This window comes from Metopolophium dirhodum, chromosome 4 (genome assembly GCF_019925205.1).
Source record: "Metopolophium dirhodum isolate CAU chromosome 4, ASM1992520v1, whole genome shotgun sequence".
NCBI classification, from domain to species: domain Eukaryota; kingdom Metazoa; phylum Arthropoda; class Insecta; order Hemiptera; family Aphididae; genus Metopolophium; species Metopolophium dirhodum.
In genome coordinates this window covers 38,714,593-38,737,290 of record NC_083563.1, presented here as the reverse complement: position 1 = coordinate 38,737,290, position 22,698 = coordinate 38,714,593, and the positions used below count along the sequence as shown (strand labels likewise).

The 22,698-nt window shown below is 28.7% G+C and overlaps 2 protein-coding genes across 3 annotated transcripts; both read right to left on the bottom strand.

Moving 5' to 3' along the window:
- Window positions 1-2,021: 2,021 nt before the first annotated feature.
- LOC132942341 (uncharacterized) lies at window positions 2,022-10,032 on the bottom strand. Its single transcript, XM_061010652.1, is given in 9 exon segments — window positions 2,022-2,576; window positions 2,658-2,915; window positions 2,982-3,441; window positions 3,503-3,737; window positions 3,797-3,931; window positions 3,933-4,260; window positions 4,645-4,791; window positions 4,850-4,981; window positions 9,882-10,032. Coding segments are annotated over 9 exon segments (2,289 nt in total). The 5' UTR covers window positions 9,937-10,032; the 3' UTR covers window positions 2,022-2,037.
- A 6,985-nt stretch (window positions 10,033-17,017) lies between these two features.
- LOC132943838 (uncharacterized) lies at window positions 17,018-21,356 on the bottom strand. Of its 2 annotated transcripts, none has more exons than XM_061012958.1 (3): window positions 19,960-21,356; window positions 19,573-19,752; window positions 17,018-19,494 (listed from the first exon to the last, which is right to left on the bottom strand). In XM_061012958.1, exons 1-3 carry the CDS (start codon window positions 20,159-20,161, stop codon window positions 17,993-17,995), a joined length of 1,884 nt encoding a protein of 627 aa, XP_060868941.1. In that variant the 5' UTR covers window positions 20,162-21,356; the 3' UTR covers window positions 17,018-17,992. The 2 variants fall into 2 exon arrangements, with proteins under 2 accessions (XP_060868941.1, XP_060868940.1); XM_061012957.1 differs by having other exon boundaries at window positions 17,018-19,752; window positions 19,960-20,162; window positions 20,412-21,354.
- Between the last annotated feature and the right edge of the window lie 1,342 nt (window positions 21,357-22,698).

Below are 22,698 nucleotides of genomic sequence, written 5' to 3'. Positions count from 1 at the left end.
ACACAACTTTCAACTCAATGCCATAATGTTCTGTATTATGTAAATACAAAAATACTACTAAAAAAGTATTGTTTCATAACAACAAACGTAGATTATTAAAAAATAAAATACTTAAGTTATAATAATAATAATATCAGTTTCTTTACTGTTAACAAAACGAAATAAAATATGTTAGAAAAAAAAAATATGACAAAAAGTAATGTTCTTTTAACAATAAACTTAGATAATTTAAAAATAAAATACTTAATATTAATATCAGTCCCTTCATTGTCAAGATCACAAAATAAAATGTTATGAAAATAAAAAAAATAATAAAACTTAAAACTCAATGTAATAATATTGTGATCAATGTAAATAGAATAATATTCAAACAATAACATCTTAAAAATTTATAGAGATTTAAAAAAAATGTGATAGGGTCAAATGGGGTAATAATTGTAAATAAATTTTGTTACTTTTTAATATTTTTTTTATTTTCTAAATTATAATTAACAATACATTTTCTTTCTCATCAAAACCATTCATAAACATATCCTTGGCTTATAAAATTTCCTACACAAGACCAGAATATTAAATCACTTAAGAAAAAAAAAATAATTTACATATGCCCCATTCAATGTAAACAATGATTTCACGTTATAAGAGATAGAAATAGAATCTGGATCTGGGGCATATGAAAACAACCTGTATTACCTTTTATTTAACGTTTTGATAGACCCAATACACACAAATTTACATTAGCCCCAAATATTATACTTTGACCGGGGCAAATAAAAATAATGTATAATTGTCAATAAAAAATTAATGGGGCAAATGTAAATTTCCAAAACTTTTCTAAAAAATAACACTAATTAAAAATTAAGTTGATTTCTTTTTTATTTAGGTATAAAATACAATTGTCAGTATCTCACTGTATGTTTATTAGTAAAAAGAATCATTTTATAAAGAATATTTAACAATAAACATATTAGAAAAAATATTAAAAACATATTATAAACATATTTTAGATTTAAATTGCAGTCTTTTGCATTGTTAGTATAGGTAGTTAGTTAAGGGACAGCCCCTTAAGTATAAATATAAAAAAAAAAACTTAAACAATAAATAATAGAAACAGTCTTTCAAATATATATAAATTGCACTTAAGGTAGTAATCACTCTTTTTCATTAATGGTTACATAACCAGGAAATTTGTATATCATTTTTCGCCCTTTCATTATAATTTGTGGAACTGGCAATATTGCTAATATCATTTCCAAATCAATAGTTGTTGTGATGTCAATTGTGATGTCATTTTCATTGATTGAGTATTCATCTCCAACATAGTTTTCTTTTTTTAATCCTTTTGCTATAATTTCTCCATCTTCGTCATCAACACTTTCAACTACACAAACATATTTAAAATGTTTCTTTTTACGCATGCCTCCTACAAAATCAACCAAAATGAACGTGCCTGAAAGGATAAGAGACCATTGTGGTTGTTGATACTCAACTTCTTCCACATCAATATCAAATGGAGTGTCATTCACATCATATGATGAGTCTGATGAAATGCAGTTTTCTTCATCTTCTTCGTCTTCACTAATATGTATTTTGTTGATGCCTTTTGTTGTTGCCATTTCTGGTTGTCTTATATTTATATTTTTCTTTGGCCTGCCGCGTTTTGCTGTTGGTTTTTTATAATTTTTCTTAGATTGAGCTTCTTCTTATCTTTTTAAAACTTCTGTGGTTGTTAATACTTCTCCATAGCTGGCAACTTTCAATCGTGGAATCGGTTCATTATTTGGGACATTTTCAGTATACGATTGATTTCTGTACAATAATGATTTATCATCAATTTAACTACTATCTCAACAATTTTAATAGGAAATATTTTATGGTGTTCAGGACAGTTTAAAATATCATCAAAATTGAAAATATTATGTACATCGTTGCAAAGGTTATAAAATATGTGTTCATGATGACACACCACAGGCATTTTTTTTCCAACATAAGAAATTATATTGTGTACAACTGATTTTAGAGATAATGAAGGATACTTCAATTAAATGACTGATAACTAGATTTGTACTCTCTAGCGGAGATAAGTTGATGGTCATGGTCATTAGAAACAGTAGAGACTGTAGAACACAAGAGACTAAGGCAATATTTGCAGTTTTTAAATAAGTCTTTGTTCAATTTCTTTAAAATATATCCTGCAATAAAGGTTTTTGTTTGTCCTTGTACAAATGCTGTAGTAAGTGACAATTGGTTAGTTGTTTCTGAAAAATCAGCAGCTGTGTTTATACCAGTAGAAGTCTTTGTTTGGAAGTGTTTGGCTTTATCGAATAAATTTCGAAATGAAGATAAGCTACCTTCAGTGAAGTCTTCCTCACAATTGGCAACCGGAGATTGTGGTGAGACCAAATTGTTTAATACCAATGTTTTGTAGGCCATTATAAAAGCATTGCAGTTTGGATTTGTGGACCCTACCGACCGAATTGCTCCGAAGAAGTTCTCAAGAGAGTCTTGATTTATGTGCCTTGGTAAAAATGAACGAATATTCACAGACTGCAAAACCTTATATAGCGTTTGAAAACCTGTAAAAATGTAATAATTATTGTTATACAAATATTTATAAAATTAAGTTAGCAAACAGAATTTTTTTTGATGAAACCAACTTTTTATTGTTGAAATCCAATTTCTTATTGTTGGAACAGACGTCGTTTTCCCATTTTTGTCAATAAAACGCATTGTACTTAGGATTTTTAGGCTTTGATCCCATAGCTCATGGTGTGGCGAGTTTTTTTTTACTGCTGTTAGATATTTTTTGCCATCTACAATCTTGTCAAAGCTGCCGTTCAAAGAATCGAAGAGATTTTCAAAAAACTGACAGAGAAAGGCAGTATCTACAGCATCTGGGCTAATAATATTTCTAGCTGTAAAAACGAAACACAATTACCTAATTTACTTTTCTAAGTTTATGTATTAAAAAAAAAACTTACATGATAAAAAATTCATTGTAGATGAAACTCTCTGGGAGAAGACTTGTGCTGCGCACTTTACTTTCATCTTCAATATTTTCTCTGGAATAACATGATTGTCTGAGAGCCTAGGCAACATTTTGCAGTCCGGTATCTTGCAGTCTTCATTATATAACTCCAGTATATGTGACCATTTCGCTCGTTTTTGTACTCCATCAACACAAAAAATTAAATCTTTAGTGATTAGATTGTTTCTAATACACTTTATTAAATGTGGCACATCAAAAATATGTACAAGTCTTAATCTATGAAGATTATTAACTTCAACTTCATAAAATTCATCGGTACATGCCATGTTGTTTTTAAGTTGATATGCTCTTGTGTCACGTTTTAGTATATTGATGGCAGCTACATTTGCCGTACCTTGGTCACTAATGGTGGCTAAAACCCGCAACCCGGTGTCATGAACATTACGAATAACCTGTAAAATCATTTAATCATTTAATCAAGGAACATATTTATTATAAATAAAAACTATTTACTTCTTTCAGCTGACGAACCAATTTGTCTTGTTTTGTTGCACCCTGACAAAATGAATAGGCAATGGGTTGTTTATATTTTTTCTGTATACCACGAATCATGAAAACAAGAGCATGATCTGCAACATTTTGGTTCTTGGATTTTCCAGTATGAACAAAACCGTCTACTTCGTCCGTAACAGAATTGTATGATAAACCACTCGATAGACACACTTCATCAAACAAAATCGTACAGTATCTAAAATGTTGGACATTTTACTAAAGAAAGAAGATAACTAATTAATATTAAATCCTCACCGTTCACTTGGTTTTAGTTTTTTAACATTGTCTTTCAGGACGTCCATCATTAAAGGACAAATACCTGGGCCAATTGTCACACAACTCAATATATTATTCAATGTCCGTTTACTTGGCAAGACAAATAACTGAGAACAACCTATAACATTTGGGACTCCTTTTGTATAGGGAAAGGCTCAGCATTTTCTCATCCAGAGTAAATCGCTGACCTTTATTTTTCTTTTTTCTTTCACGTAGCTGAAGTTTAGTAAAAAGTGTAGCTGCCGCATTGAGTTTGTCAGATAATTTTTGATGCAAATAAGTGTCAGCAAACTTTTCAGCAGCTTGCAAACGTGATTTAAAAAGATTTTTGCAACTTTTTGAACGGCGATATTTTTTTAAAACAGTTTTAGCAACCGAATAGAGTTTCCTGCACTTAGGAGTTAACAAGCTACATTTTTTTACACCAATGCCTTCAAGCAAACCTGGAGTAAAATAAACAATTGTTTTAGTATTGAACAACATTCATGCGTTCTTACACGTATTAAGTATTTAAATGAGCATTATAAGCAGGCATGTACAATTTAATTCAAAACATTTTAGCATGTTTTTCAATAATATGCATGGATGAACTCTTTGATGTGTGGTTAAAAGCAAATCTAATTACCAGGGCGTTTATTCAGCTTTTTTGGTGCATGCGAAGCTATTGGTAATCGGTGGTCAACAATGTCAGCAGTTCTATCTATAAGATTATTAAAATAAGCACTCGGCTAGATTTTTGTATTTCAAAAAAATACGCAATTACTTTAAAGCACCAAAACTTGATAGCGAAGAAAACTATTATTATGCATACAAAAATTATAATTTACCAATTATGGATTCATCAATTAATGATGTTTCTAAAACATGAAATCCTGATATATTTGATGTATCCAACACATGTTCATTGTCATTGTTTGACACTACATCCAAATCATTAGGGGATACTATTGTGTTGGATGTGCTAATGTTGATTGCTATAAACAACAAACATGTGTTATTAAAATGTTAAAACCGTTAAATGTTAGTACATACTTGGCAAATTAATAGTCGGATATGCATTTGCATTAAGCCGCTTGATGCCTGGACTTGTACAGTCTGATGTAAAATGCATGGCACATATAAATTTAGTTGTATAAACAATATCTGGTGTCATATTATCCAAACCTACAATTTTAAAAATAGTAATTGTACCTACTTCAAGAATACAGAATACTAGCAGATATGATATTATGCTTTTCTTTATGTTAGTAGGGGAGAGTGTTGTACCTTGGTCTTATGCTTATTTCTGCCTTTGTAATTGATAAAGAATTAATTTGTGGAGGAAATTATAGACACTTAACAATATTTTTTATCATCTACCTAAGATTAAGTGGTTATATCGACTGCCCCAACGAAAAAGGTCGTAACTCGATTTTTCCAACTTTTCAGTATGAAGAAAATAAACATTCAAACTTAGATTCTAATTCTATTTTTTAACATAAACTTCCAAAATTTTTTCACTGATAGATTTAAAAAGACTATAATATCATAAAGACTTGGTTATTAAAAAAAAAACATAACTTCAAGGTTTTTTATGAGATATTACCTAAAAAAAAGAGTCGTATCTTTACTTGCGACCTTTTTCGTGGATGACTAGCAAAAAAAAAAAGTAGTATCTATACTTACTACCTTTTTCCTCGGTGGCTGCCAAAACTAAATAATAATTTATTATTATTATTTTACGTCATAAACAATAACTTTACTATTGTTTAGCGTAGGACTCGAAATAAATAAAATACCAGAACATTAATACAGTCATATTTTATTTTTCAATAAATTTAACACTTGACTTTTAATTAAGTTAACATATTTTTCATAATATTAATTAAAACAATAACATCTTAAATAAAAAAAAAGAATAACAACTTTAAATTTAACATGGTTAATATAATATTATAATGATTAAGAACACAAATCTGTTTTTACTTCTAATAACAGATTAATAAAAAAAACAAAAAAAATAAACGTCATACCTACTCGAAATATAATAATAAAAAAACAACTTGTAATCACCTGTTATGACCTTTATAACAGATTAATAATTAATAAATTAACAAAATTAACATACACAAAATATATTAATAATAAAAATAATAATAATAATAAAAGAAATATTGTGTTATTTTGATTGCAGTGACTTGTAGAAGTCGTGGTAGGTTGAGGGAACAAGCCCCATGGAGCATAATGATAGTAAATCTACTATTTTTAGTTTTTCAATAGCTAATTTTTGATGATATGCCCTTATAGGCTTACAGCGAGGCTGATGTCTTCCCCTTAGGTTTTTTTTACGTGTAATATTAATTTTGATCGTTTCTATAGCAGATAAATCATATTTTAATTGTAATTGAAATGGATTTTCGAAATTTGTAGTTAGTTCTCTGATGTTAGTCCACTTGATGACACTACCATCACTAGCCGTTTTCCAGTTACATTGTTTGTCGTCCACTAAGGGTTTGAAATCCAAAAATTCTTCGTTTGAAACTTCAAATACTGTGTATGGTTTTCCGGTTACCTTAGCACACCTGATCAATGTTACCCACTGAGACGGAACATAAATTAATTTCCCTTTATGGGCATTTTCAATGCACGCGTGCATGCTATCGCCCTCATTTTGGGTATGTCCCTTTTCTAGAAATCTGTGCGTGATCTTAACTTTGAAGGTAAAGGCTGCATATTCCCACATTGCAAAGATAAACCTATTTCGGTTTTGACCACCACAGTTATCCGAGTAAAAACAAAACTCTCTCACTCCCTTTTCAACCATACACTTAATGAACTTTAATAAACACGTCGCAATTTCATTGGACCCTCGTTTCGCCTCTGACTCGTTCCATACGTAGCAATAACCCAATCTCTGGCCTATATCAAATACTGTAAAATTATATACAGCAAACTTCCGCTTATAATAAAATGAGCTAGCTTCACTTTGAGGGGTAGTAAGCACTTTTTGTAAATCAAAAACGGCGACACATACCTCAGGTTCATTGACTGTTCGGTTTTTATCAAAATTTTTTTTATCCCTTGCAATGTCCTTATTTTTTAAATGTTCAGCATGAATAGTTTTTTGTAAATCTTTTTCTTCAGGGCTAGCTAGCCTAAATTTCTCACATTCATCACACAAATCTCTCTTTGGTTTAAAAAAACTTAAATTGAATGAATTGTTAAAAATATCAGTGTATTGTCTCAGAGTGGCATTCTGAGCCATTACATTAATTGACTCTTCTTTGACCCATTCCTGATAAAAACGATACATTTTTGCAATGGAAAGGTCAGATTCCAAATACTGTTTTTGTGTATTCTGCCGTGTGTAATGCGAATCAACAACTGGGAACATGGAAATATGTTGCTTTATACAATCAGTCACTTTCCTAGGAATTGCATTTGGTCGATTTCTATGAGTGCCTCTTTGATCAGATATCAGTACTGGAGATATTGCTAATTTTTTACCCATATTATTTACAATTTTTTCTGATATACCAATTGTTTTCAAAAACATGACTTTACACACTGATTCTATACCATTATTTTGAATGGGTAAAGAGTATTTTCTCGAAAACTGTCTACGTGAAGTTGATGAGCTGTTTGTAGATACTTTTTTATCACTTATTACTACGTATCTTGCAACAAAGTCCCATTGCCTAGAATGGTCCCCTAAACTCCAATATTCGTCAAATATTCTTTTACGTGTTTCCTCATCAATCTTTTCAAAACATTTATTTCTGCATTTACAAGGGGCTCGCATTTTTTTTGCAATAATCAATTTTCCTGCTTGGTTTGTATGCTCTTCCCCTAAGTTCAACAGTTGTTTTGCTTTATTGTCTTTCCAATCAGCTGTATTTCTAGTACGTACTCGTGTAAGTTTTTCTTTAGAAGTAATATTACGTTTTCTTTTTTTATTAATTGTACCCAAACCATCAGATTCCTAATAATATTGTAAAATATTGTAATAAATATATTGTAATAACTAATAATATTGTATAATATTATAAATTGAAATTTTAACAATATTCATTTGTAAACCAAAAACTAAAAACATATTATAAAATGTCCACATTTAAAAAAAAAAAACTATACCGAATATAATATTATAATATTTTCAAATGTATTTAACAGGTTGACTGCCATGAGACCCGTATGTGGGTCACATGATGTTTGTCAAAATGTTTTTGAGATAATTAATGATTTTGTTAATTCTGTTTTTGTCATAACTTATCAAATAATTTTTTGATAATTTTTTGCAAAATAGGTATTATATAGTTAATGGTCTTCTAATATAGAATTTTACCATTTTTTGGTGTGACCCACGGGTGTGTCACACAAACTTTTTGGCAAGACTTTAATGATCCCTCAATGAAAAAAGTAGGTAATATAATGTAATAAAACCAAAACACATTTTACAAATTCACTTTATTTGTATAGTATAAAATAAAATAAAACAATATTAATCCTTTGTTATTGTAAACAGTCTTGTTTCATAAAAAATCAACTTAACATAATAATAACAATAAAAATCAAATAAAATAATATTAACTCTTTGTTAGTTTAGTAAATAGTCTTGTTTCATAAAAAAAACATTAAAACATAATAATAATATAATAATTTAACAGTTTAGGTAGGTAATAATAATCAGTCTATGTTTTGTGTAATACAAAAAAGCAAGGAACACATAATTGTTTGTTGCAAATAAAACATTTTGTTGTGACTTTTTTACAATGACTTTGAGAATATTTTCTTCCTTTTTCTTGAGCAATATTCAAGTAACATTGAACACATCTGTTTCTTGAGGCTGTTGTGAGTACATGTTTGTTTGATAGTTCTTGATTCATATTGGGTTTGAATGTTGGATATTTTATCAAATTTGATCTAAAATCAGTAATCTTAATGCGTGTTGCAGTTGTTTTTTGAAACAAACATAAAGCATTTACAACTGATGTATTCAGAAGAAGTTCAAATACCACCTTACGATACCATTTTAATGATTTTCTAAGAGGTGACCCATATGAAGCCATTTGATCAGAAAGATCAATAAAAGACTTACCTCTGTTATAATCTAATACTACTTCTGGCTTTGATTTATTTTCTCTTCTTGGAACCATAACCATATTATCTGTATGTTTTGTGCTTAACATGTGTAAATCTCTTTTATCTTTAAATTTTAATACCATAACTTTAGATGAACTTTTTTGAGCTATTATTTGACCCTTTTTAAATTTTTTTTTGATAACATAGTCAGGATTATACCTTCTATTTGAATCGGTTAGGTAATTTATATTTTTTTAAGTAATATTTTTAAAATTTTTTTTTTATATTTCAATGTAAATTCCAAGGTACATTATACATTGTACCTTGGTCCATTTTTTTATTTTTTTTAAAAATAAAATTATCTCAAAAGGCAGTCGATTTAGGATTTGGAAAAAAAATACTCATGTATAGATTTATTATATCTACAATATTTATAATATGCATTAACGTGAAATATTAACAATTAAAGCTGTTAGGGGACATTTAATAAAAATGGTCCCAAGGTACAACATTCTCCCCTACTTATTTGATAAGTGTCAAAAGCTAATATTTCAATATTTGTCCTATTTATATTCTGAAAAACCAGAACTCACTAGAAAATTGTATCATCAAATAATATCATTAACTAGTGACCAAAATAAATGTATTAATAGATGCGTGGTATTACCGTTCTTTCATCACTGTACCCTATGCTAAATGTATTTACTATGTTGGGCATATACATAGATAAAAATTATAAATTAATAGAGAAGGAATTTTTATATTTTATACTTAATTTGAAAAATCCAAATTATTAAATTCCTCCGGGCATGTTGATGTAATTACATATATAGTAACAGTACAGTAGTACATACGTTACTATAAATTGCTAGCATTTAAAAATTAAACCATTTTAAAAGCATATTGAATAATAAATTTAAATAGTGTCTATTCAAAAGATATATAGGATACAAATTATAAAACGCTTCTAACAATACATTTTAAACAAATATAAATTACTTACCTTTGGATTTACAGCCATGTACTACACACTTCGAAGCGTTCTTAGATGACATCATAAACAATGTATAATATAATAAGAAATTAAAGACCGACAACCGCACAACTATTACAATGGAGATTGGAGAATTTTGACTATCTAGTTGCGATATAGAACGTGCATAGTCGCATTCATAGATAAGTATAATGTGAGAAATGGCAATGAGATAATAACGGCGCGAGCGCCAATCAGTAACGACTGCCACCGCGACATACAGCGCTAATGGTGGTTGTACAATGAAACTATACGGTACAAAACGGTCTGATAGAGTTGCACCTAGTGATGGGCGATTTTCAAAATTGAATCGATTTTTTGAATCGATTTAAATCGAAATGAAAAAATCGGTCGATTTAAAAATCGACTAAATTGAATCGATTTTCCGATTTAAATCGATTTTTTTCAATTTTTTATATGTCTATTAAATAAACATATAAATGCCGATAATTAGTGGAATTAATAGCTAGATAACGCTTTTGAACTCTAGAAAATGATATTTACTCTATGGTTCAATTTTTTTCAGATATCCAATTCAAATAAAAATTAGTTTACCATTAATATTATAATTAATTATAATATTATAATTTATTATAAGCTAATTTAAAATCAAAAACAATTATTTTTTTTCCAATATCATTAGGTAATCATATACAATCTGATACGCAATTTAAATATTTCATTTTTAAGAAAAAAAAATCACGTGCACGTAGATTGTAGAGGTTACATGATTTTATGTGTAAAGTTGGTAACTCATAGATATCTTACCTTTCGATACATTTGCATGATTTATTTCATAATAATAGGTAGTTACTTAGTGACTAAAAATTGTTCATTGTACTATCTTTGATGTATGAGTAATAATAAAAAATTCACTTTGATATTCTTTTAAATATATACTTTTATTAATAACACATAATTTACTCCAAATACAGTTAAAAATATACAATTATCACAATGTTTTAAATGTAATACAGATGATTAGTAATTCATAATTTACTCCAATACAATTTTAACAATATTGATTATGAAAGGAACAAAGAACCTTATGGTTTTACAATGATGTTTATTTTTTTTCCTGTAAAGAATATTTTTATTTATTGATGGTGAAGAAGATAAATAGTGTATATTGTAAGTGAAATAAAATATTAAAAAATATGATATTGAAGAAAATAATTTTTTATACAAGATGATTTTAAATTAGAAAAGAGATAGATAAAGCAATTTTATTTAATAAATATTATATAATTATTCTAAATGCCAATCATTTTCTGTTAGAGATCCGAGAAATAAAAGTTTGTTGAGATTATCACCGGTCAATCGATTACGAATATCAGTCATAACTTGTCCTGCTTTGGAAAAAATCCGTTCAGAAGGTACCGATGTGGCTACCATTGACAAGTAGGGATCTATTATTTTCTTTAAATATGGATATATAGCCCAGTCAAATTAGATTTTCAGTTCGGAAAAAATCCCATCAAGCTGAAATTTGGCAAGTCGACCACGAAATCACGTGCGCGTCAAAGGTCGTGAAAATAGCCTTTTTTTTAATATCTCGCTGGTTGTTGGTCGTACGATAAAATGTTTCATACAAAAGTTGTAGAGGAGGTAATTCTCTACAAAAAAGGAACTATGACATTTTCACGTAAGAGTTTTAGTCTTTGAGCTATAAAGCCTACAAAGTACATACTTTTAAAGAAATTTGTTTTTTTCACAAAAAACAAACAGCCTTTGCGTTATTATCTCGCTTTGAGCTTGTCGTACAAAAAAAAGTTTCAAATAAAAATTGCAGAGGAGAATATTGTCTACAAGATGTTTTTTTTAATATTTATAATATGTAATTTAACTTGCAGTATTCACCATTTAGAAAATTACGATTATCAGTTATCACTGTATTCTATAAATTGGTATGTATATTTTGATATAAGTTACATATAAGTTATATTCAATAATCAATATTGTATATTATAACATATAATATAAATAAAATTTCTTATAATATAAGATTATATCTGTGTGATATACTTATATTTATACTTATTCATTAAACATCTACCTATAATTTGTTTCCTAGGCTGTTAGGTTAGGTTAGGGCCTATAATTTGATCAATAAATAACAATGTAAATCTTAGCAATAATGCAATTAAAAATATTTAATTAAAAAAACAATGATTTAAAATTTCATAATACTTAAGAAATAAGAATATACTCTAGAATAATATTTATTATTTACTATAAATTATGAATATATTAAATTATAACAGAACAGTAACATAACATAGTAAACAATTTTTAAATAAGAATATAACCGATTAATAAAATAAAATAAGTATTTTCTGTTGTAAGAAATTAAATAAGTAGGAATCCAAACTTGAAACCATTAACATTTAAAAAGTAGTAAATTTGCCTAATAAAACTAAATTACAATAATTCCAAGTTTTTATTTAAAAATATTAAAATATCAATATTTTTTGGTGACAGTCTGTTTCTTCGTTTGCTTACAATTTGCCCAGCTTTAGAAAAAATCCTCTCTGATGGCACTGAAGTGGCAGGATTACATGAATATTTGGTATAGTTGGTTTTATACACAATGAAAAATAAAAACAAAATAATTGATATTTTTTTCATTCTGAGAAATAAAATATTTACTATGAATGTTTATAGATAGGTAGTTATGTTTTTTGTAACAATAGTGTGAACAAAATTATTTATTTTAAGTTAAATATGTAAAAAGAACACTATATTATGTACCTATTGAATTTGTTTTGAATAGTTTATTTTAATAACTAAATTATCAAAATTATTATAATTTTTTATTTACTTACTTCTATTTCTTAATAACTCTGCAACTTCATATTGAACCTGTTCCAAGGCTGTATCTGCATTTGAGTTAAGCATAAAAGCAGCTTCTTTATATCGAGGATCTAACAGTGTAGCTTTAGCATAAAAATGTGACGGGTTCATTTGTTCAACTGAACCGTATGCTATTAAAATGTTTTCTAGTAAAGTTTTTTTTAAATTGGTGCCAATTGAGGTTTTTGGAGTTTTTTTCTCAATTGAAAGTTGAAGGCCTGGAATGAAAAAATAATGTTACAAAATAGTAGGTATTTGAAATTTTTAAAAATTTTCCCAAAACAAAAATTACCTCTGATTAATGGAATAACTTTCCCTAAGGTTGGTTTCTGTTCATAAGACAACTGCACGGTCAACGTTTCAAATGGCTTCAACAATATTATCAAATCTTCAATAACTGTCCATTGATCATTTGTTGGCATTGTTGGACATCGCTTAATTGACAAAGAAACAACAGTTAGTGGTTCTTTGACCTCTAGAAGACGCTCTAGCGTGGTTAAGGTGCTATTCCACCTTGTAGAAACATCTTGTTTCATTTTCAAAACTGTAAGACCCATCTGTTGCTGTTTCTCGGCCAATTGCCTTGTGTGAACCTCACTGTGTTTGAAATGGCCTACAATTGAACGACACAACTTTGCCAAAACAATTATTTGAACTTGATCATCGGGGACTATCATCTGTTCATCAGAATCTCGTCTTAAGGACTTCTTAACTATGTTATTTAGTTTGTGGGCCGTACAAGGAATATGTTCAATGTCCATCAAGCGTACAGCTGCCTTAATATTTGCCCCAGAATCAGTTACGATAGCACACACTTTTGACTGAATATTCCAATCGTGAAAAATGCCATGCAATACTTGAGATAAACACTGTGCAGTATGGTTGGAAGTTAGGTTTTCTGTAGTCAAAACAAAAGTTCTTAACTGTAAATCAGTATCGAAAAAATGTACTGTTGCCGTTAAATAGGACTCAGTGTTCATTGATGTCCACACATCAGATGTAATTGCAACATGTTTTGCATTTGAAACTAATCCAAAAACCTTAGACTTTGTGGTTTCATAAATGTTAGGTATGACTGTAGGGATGGCAAAAATTTTCCAGACCTCGATATATCGATTATCGATATATTGAAAATCGAAATATCGATACACCGATATATCGGATCAGAAAATATCAATATATCGCGGTTTTTGAGTTTTTTTTTAATTACTAGATGGCGTGTTTTGACCTACTCTCGCTCTCACTTGTGACGGCACGGTTCAAATGATAACTATATAAAATTATAAAGGATTTCCATACCAATTACTATCAGTGCGTAGTATTCCCTGTCCCTCTTGATTTCGGGTCATGTTTATACACTGGATAGTGTTGTAGTCTGTGAGGCTACATCAATCACAACGGAATTCATATCCACGTTCAATGAACAGGGAGAAAGGATACGCCTTAATTTTTTTTACTCAATTTTATTGAATTAATTACCAAATTTTTAATGTTTTTAATTAACATAAATTAACATCTTAACATAGTATATGCCATAGTATAATATAATAAAATGTCCACAAAAAACATCCATTTTGAAAAATTGTTTAAGAAGATATGCAAATACTTTCCATATAATATATATAGTATGTATATTATACTAATATACCTAATAATAATGTTGAAATACTTTATTATTTGGTAATTAGACAGTTAGTAAGTTGATGAGAAAAAATATTTAAGTTAAGTTGATAAACAGTTAATAAATAATATATTCAATACTAAAATTGTAGTCATAAGAAAATGTTTTACTCAGTTAAAAAAGTTAATTAAATTATGTTTGAATACTACCTTGGTCAAACTAGATAGACAATAGGTTGTGCAACTTTTAATATTTTTTAAATGATTTCCTAATGTTCTGTCATAAACACATTTTATCTCTTCTCATTGAAGCAACTTTCTTGGTATTGTTTAATGTATACTGGTTAGGTTAGACAGTTAGGTACTGGCAGTAACATAAAACAGTACCTACTAAAGAACATAATTTCAAATTGCCAAAATGTAAAACATTACATTAATAATAATAGGTAATAATGCTGCCAATCTTGAAAAAAAATTATATTTTAACAAATTATATTTTTACAATATTTAACACTGTATACAAATGAACATATAATGGTGTTTGTATTATATTTATCATCGATTGAGTTTAAGAATAGTAATTTTGACAGCCTTTTTCCCAACAACCTGTTGCGTTCTTTAGATAACGTGGCTCCAGCCTTAGAGAACAGCCTCTCTGATGGAACTGATGTTGCCAAAATACAGAACATTTTCTGACTTACGTTGTACAGTTGTGGGTACACCATTTTCATTTCTTCCCATGTTTCAATAGGATCTTGGGAGAGATTTATAACCGGTGTTCCTAAGTATTGCATAACCATTTGGTCTGATGCTGATTCCTGATTTTTAGATGTTGATTTTGATGACTTTTTTTTTGATTTTTGATGCGCTAGATTTTTATGATGTTCCCACAAATCAAATTTTTTTTAGACAGCCTCAGGTTGATCATCTTCAGAAGAAGATGATATTATATTATGTTGACATACTAATTTTTTTAAATTTGAAATAGCTTTGGAACAATCAACAGGATCTTTGAAATGAAGGTTCTTAAATCTAGGATCAAGTAATGTAGCAATAGGAAATGAATAGAACTTTTCGATATTCCCAAATCTTTTGTTTAATTCAGCAACTGTAACATCTTTTAATTTTGACCCCAATTCAGTATCAGGTGTGTACGAAGTTATGCTATTATTTAAGCAACTCACAAGTGGAAGGACTTTGCTAATAGTCACATTACGTTGCGATGACATCTCTAAAGTAACGTTTTCAAATGGTCGCAATACCACTAAGACAGCTTGAAGTTCCTGAAGGTTAATGGCGGAAGGCATTTGAGGTGCAGATGGACGATGTAGTAATATATCAGATATTAAGAGGACGCTACACAGGCAAACGAAACCGAGCAATGACCAAGAGAATGCGCTGTTAGGTGTTTTCGTGATCCGCAAGCACGCGACGTTTAAGCCGCGCCCACTACACATTGTCGGCTGCCGGCCGACAATTGTGCTCATTCGGGAGCGATGTTTATTATTTTCTCAACCTTCGTCTATAACGGATCGAGTAAATACAATGCACACACGTCGTACAATTATGCCACATTGCTGCCGTAATATTTTTGATATTCGCGCGTACCTATTCGGCTTGTATTTATTGCTTTATTAAATACTTACTTCATAAAAAATATATTTAATACAGTAAATAATATCTAGTTTATAACTGTAACATAAACGAATATTACCGAAATATCAAAATATTATTTTTTAGTAGGTTAATTAATTGAATATATTATTTTACGTTATACTACTACCACATAGGTATATTTTATAAATTAAATTTTTTGCGTATTTCTAAACATTAAACATTTTTCACACATCAGTCATCTATTATTTATAAGGTCCTACTTTTCTACCTATCTTACAATAATTTGAAACCTACGATTTACTAATATGTACTAATAAGTAATAAGTAATACTAATAAGTAATGACAAAGATATTATGAATTAGGTACGCATGTATTCAATAATATATTTATTAGTTTGTAATTAATAAATAAAACTCTTGTTTACTTTAATATGCATACCGATACCAATACAATAAAAAAACTACTAGTTATTTTACTTGGCTTTCTCTCGTTCTCGTATATCACTTTTTAGCATTCTAGTTGGGTAAAGTGGTTGTACTATTTCCGATAGTAAACATTGTAAATAAAATCTAAAACAAATAACATTAAAAATATTTTATGTTACAGTGTTATAGTATAAGTCTGAATTGTAATTATTAATTATACATTTATACTTTACTTACGCTTTAAGTTTATGAACCATTTTAGATTCCCAAAATGTAGAATTATAAAGAATTGTTTCGATGTTTGTCCAATTATTCGTGTGCACAACAAAATAACACAATTGTCCAATTATTCGTGTGCACAACAAAATAACACAATTTTCGACGACTGATATGTAACTGCCCCATAATTTGGTAGTAATATGCATGTTCGGTTTTTAATTTTATTTTATTATTCACAAGACTGCAGTATTGTAACTAAAAATGCATATTACATATTATATATTATATATATATTTCTAATTATTATTAAATAATATTTCATTCATCATTGGAACGTACAAATAACTTACAAGATTATTGTTGAAGTACCGTACGGTTAAGCTTCCATGGCTTATGAATCATGTAATTTTTAACGAAATTAAATTTTTTAAACTGGTATATATAGAACAACTTATGGTCTATAACTTTTATTCGAAACTTTTTTGTATTTTTTTTTTTTAAATGTGTCTAATTTGCGTTTTACTTTTTTTGGGAAAAATACGGATTTACCCCAGGTGCGGGGTAAATCCGTATGTACCCTGGGGCAAAATCGTATGAGGATAATTTTTTATACCAAAACACAGTTCATTATATTTATTGGTAAATTATTAATTGGTATTGGTCTTTTGTTTAATTCATTTATAAAGTTTAACTAAAATTAGGCAGTAGGTAGTAAGCTATGTATGATTTCATTTTCATTAATTAAAAATGTACCTAAACATTGTTTTCAATTCTTCAAAATGTCAACAAATTAATAACACAATACAATATGCGATAAAACCTGCTCCCATTGGCAGTAGTACAACAAATACAACTTACCTAAGTACCTATAAAGTTATTAAAATAAAACAAAATCTTCTTTTAATATAAGAAATAAAAATGACCACACAAAATTACTTTTTAATAAAAATAATAACAAAATTTAATATGATAAATTTTTTTGGCAATTCTAGCTAGAACATAAACAGTTTATTATAATCATAAAAATAAAACAAAACCTTATTTTTTTATAAGAAATATAAATTATTATACCAAAATAACTTTTTTATAACTTTTCCAAAAAAAATAATAATGAAACTTAACATTATGCCTGCCTAGCACATAAATATAGTAGGTAAACATAAAATAATATGTAAATATTAAAAAAACAAAAACTTTTTATAACTTTTTCAAAAAAAAATAATAACAAAACTTAACATTATGCCTGCCTAGCATATAAATATAGTAAACAATATGTAATATAAAAATAAAACAAAACCTTTTTTTCTTATAAGAAATAAAAATTACCTTAATCAATAATGTTTTACTTATTTTTTTTTTATACAAAGATCACAAATGTAGGTCTTCCAGTTATCAACTCCTCCACAAAGCTCATGACACCATCTACAGCAATTTATACATTTAACCCATTTCTCTCCCTTTGAGTCTTCTTTGTATGGCATACTACAATATATACACTCTTCGTCGGCACTGTCATCATCATCAGTTGAAACACATAGCTTTTTGGGGTGAATTTCTTCTTCATCTGTAGAAGTGAATAATCTTTTTTTAATATTATTTTTCTTTTGTTTTTTCTTTGGCAGTGGTTTGCTGTTTTCTTTAGCTTCTTGGAGTTCTTTTTTGTATGGACTTTCAGTGATAATTGCTGTCTTTCCTCTTCTTCTTGATGATCTGTTAATATTTTGAGCTTTTGGTATTGGCAAAATAATTTCTGGAGATATAGTAAAAATCTGTTTTTCATTTGAAGAAAAAGTTGTATGTGGTGTTTCTAATACCAAACTTTGAGACAATAAAGATGAAACAGCTGCATTTTGAACATTATCTGCAGGTTGTTCAGTATTCAATGTATTAGCAGAGGAACTAGGTTGGGGAGTAGAATATAATGCAAGAGCACTATTATTATCAGCTGAACAACAAGGTTGTGTTTGGGTATCTAATGACATTTCAATATTATTGGTAGTTTCAGCTGGAGCAAAGTCAGAATTGTCAAATATGTCTGAATTAAATGGAGCTATACCAGTTTTTCTAAAACCAGAAATTGCATTTTTAGGAGTTGCTGCTTTTAGATATGCCTCACGAAAAATTTTAGAAATGTGGCGAAGACCAACAACTTGGCCTGGGTGGTTAAGTAACCACAAATCTAACTCTTGGCTATAGTATGTACTGAGTGGACCCATAAAGCTCACATCTAACGGTTGTAATTTGTGAGTTGTATGGGGAGGAAAACAAATGATAACTATATTATTTTTGCGGGCTACATCTATAACTTCAAGGTTTTTAACATGAGTAACATGACCATCTAAAAGCAATAAAATAGGGTTTTCTTTTGTGGGATGTGTATGCTTAATAAAATGATGAAGCCACTGCACAAATATTTCGGATTGCATCCACCCTGATGGATGACAAACAACCAATGATCCAGGTGGTGCTTCTTCTTCAAAATCTGGATTTAATCTGACTCTAGGGAATATTAATAATGGGGGAATATATGAACCCGATGCTGAAAAACAAATTGTCACTGTAACATTTTGACCTCTTTCAGCTGATGACAGTTTGCCAACTTGTCTTCGTCCCTTTTGGGAAATTATTTTGGCTCTACTTTTGGCTACATTTGACAATCCACTTTCATCAACATTAAAAATTTGTTCTGGCTTAAAGTGATGAGTCTCATAACATTTTTTTAACAAATCATAAAAACTATTCACCACCGGTCGATTGAAGCCCATAGCTCTCACAGCTGAAGTTGGTTCTGGGATCCGTACTGACAACTCTGGGTGCCTTAATAAAAAGCCTTTTAACCAATCTTGACCTACATAAAAAAAATTAAAAGATAATATAACAATAAACTTTAAAATATATAAATAAAAATAATCATTGCTTAATTCACCTGCTAAACCATTTGTTTTATTAAAATTATGAGCAATATTGTTTCTTTCGGCAAGTTCAAAGGCCATTTTTCTAAAATGATTTTGTGTTAAGCCAAACAAACGACTTTCCATGTCTTTTAAATATTGTACAAGAACATTTTCTTGTTCGATTGAAAATACTTTTTGATAATGTCCCAAAGCTATAACAATAAAAAATTATACTTTTAATTGAAAACAATTATTTCAGCACATAATTGACAAGTTTACAATAAGCACCCCCTTATAACTAAATAATATGTTATCTAATATCAGTAGAAAAAAATTGGTTTTCTTAATAAGAAATTTTCTGTAATAATACCTATATCAAACTAATTACCATAATATTGTGTAATCATTAAAATATATACCTTTTAATCCACACTGTTGTACATTTAATTTTCCTTCTTTAACTTTATTGACTCGATCCTGTAACGTTGAACGAGGAACTTCATAACGAATAGACGCAGCATCATAAGTCAAACTTCTTTCCACCACAGCTAATACAGCCATTTTCATATCATCTTCCAACCATGATTGTCTGTTTGATTTCCGAATATAATTACGAACCATACTAAGAAAAATAAAACAATTCAATAGGTACTAATAAATTGTTTAAATTCAACCATAGCAATTGTCAAAATATCAACGTAGTAAAACCGTACAGTGTATAACCATACGATTTTGCCCCATACGATTTTGCCCCACAAGACTATTAAAAGTTTTCGAGCTTTATATCAAACATTAAATTAATAAATGAATGCATTTATACAACAAATGTAAATTACACTTCATTAGCTATTGAATAATAAATATGACATACCTGAACAATTTTTTCGCATATAAAAATTCACTCTTTGAAATGTTGATAATATTTTAGTAATTGAAAGTAAAAACATAAAACGTATTTATTTTAAAAACGTGATATCAAAACAAGTGCACTATCATATTCAATAGATAAGCAAACAAAACGTTTCAAATCGGTGTCTTCAGTTTACCTCCATGATAACAATTATTGATAACATTCCGATAATACGATTTTGCCCCGCATACGGTAATACCCCGTCTTCCCCTATCTTTAGCAACATATGAGCATTTGATTTCAACTACAGCATCGTTTTCAATTAAACCATCTATAAAAAAAAATTTTTGGTTAAAATATTAAAAAAAATAAAGGATATACCTATTATTTTTATCAAAATGCATGGCAATAAAAAAAATGATTTACCAGGACTCGCTGCTAAATATGGATCATTAGGATCAATGATCAAACCACAAATTTCAATTTTTTTTTTTATAATTAATTCCGCTTTTTTACGTGCGATGTCTTCTACTTCTCGTCCGTATTTTAGCGATTTTGACTGAGCACTTGGGGCGTAAAGTATGTTATACACTGTATTTTTGCATGATGTGTTGGCACGCATTTTACAAATTTGTCCAAAGCGCGATGCTGTAAGTCTTATTTTTCTTTCATAAAACCATTTTTCATTGTTACTTTGATCTCGGGTATCGATTTCAACTTGTTTAAAATTGACATCATTCAATGATGTCAGAAACATTAATTTTTTGGTTTCCAATTCTTCTGCTGTCAAAATTTCTATGAGAGGTTCAGCTAAACCATAATCGGCATCTGGTCCATATGAACGCGGCTTTTGGTACCTCCGCTCATTCGGAAATAATTTTCTTTTATTTTTCGTGTTTTTTCGAATCCGATCAATATTTTTCATAAATTTTTTTCCAAGCATCCCTATAAAATAATTATAATAAAAAAGTGGGCAAGTATCCTATAAAATAATTATAATAAAAAAGTGGGCAAGTATAGGAAAATGCTCTGATGCGAAGTAGGTGTCAATTGTATCTCGTAATTTGTCATTGAGAATATGTCACTGCGATAAAAAGCAACATTTTAATTCAACAATAAATCATTGTATACAATAAAAAAACAACTCTGAGTGGAAACGGCCTATCTTTTTCGTAATCTAACGATTAGTATAAAGTATAATATAAGAAAAATGCACAAGTAGTAGGCGCCCTCACACAGACTTGGATAAGATACTGTTTAAATGTATGTCCAATACATATTCCGGATAATTAAAAAAAAAGTATTCAAAATATATATTCGAATACTTTATGATGATAGTATTGCGGATTCCCTAAGTATTTGTAATACTTAAAAAAAAAGTATTCCAAATATACCTAAATGCAATTTATACGGAATAATAATGAAATAGTTTATAAAATTGACTGATCGTTAAAATAATAGGTACCTACCTATTCAAAAAATACTGTATTAAAATATTTGTAAAAACTAAAAAGTAGTTAAAAATTCGGAATACCATCCAAGTCTGCCTAAACATTATGTATTTATCAAATATACTAGTGAATAAACAAACCTGGACTATTATTTATTTGCCATTTTCTTATGTATTTTTCGTAAAAACTGGTTCGAATTGAATGAAATCACCGCTGCTTCAACTCTCGTGTTATAACTACTACGACCTGAAAAGTTTAACCTTTTTCCCGCCACATGCTTATTTATAATTGCATTGAATTGGTCGCATATATTATTTGTTTTGTTTTCAATTAGGCTCTCTGCATTTAGTACTAATCTGGAAATGCAATTTTTCATTTCTCTCAATATACCACCGTTTTCGGCTTCTGGGATTAAATTTATTGCAGAATTCGATTTTGACCCAGTACAAAAGTAAGCCGCACAATTTGAATGGTGCCCTAATCGGTGATATAGACAATTGTCTAAATCTTTTCGAAGGCCTATAAAATGTTAAATTAATTAAATTATTATGAATTATAATTATAATATATTTTAAATAGATAATCAAACTAAGAGAGAAATTAATATCGTTTTCTAAAAAATGTTAGAACATTTTTACTAATTAATAATATGAAAAACAACCTTTAATTTTTGGTGCCATTGTTAAGCCATTATTATTTCAACAATGTTTAGCTGATTTTGTAACATCTCCACGAAATCTAAGGATATTGTCTGCAGTTCTTATATTAATCTTTTGTAAATACTGAATAGTATACATTTGTATCATAAACTACATTTTTTTTCGAAGACTATAGGATAAATAAAGTGACATGATTTT

Bases quoted from the DNA above. Each gene is read 5' to 3' on its own strand.
- LOC132943838 (XM_061012957.1), bottom strand. From the start codon at position 20,161: ATGGTTCGTAATTATATTCGGAAATCAAACAGACAATCATGGTTGGAA. The intron at 19,753-19,959 runs GTATATATTTTA...TTATTGTTATAG, and splicing joins ACAACAGTGTGGATTAAAAG to CTTTGGGACATTATCAAAAA.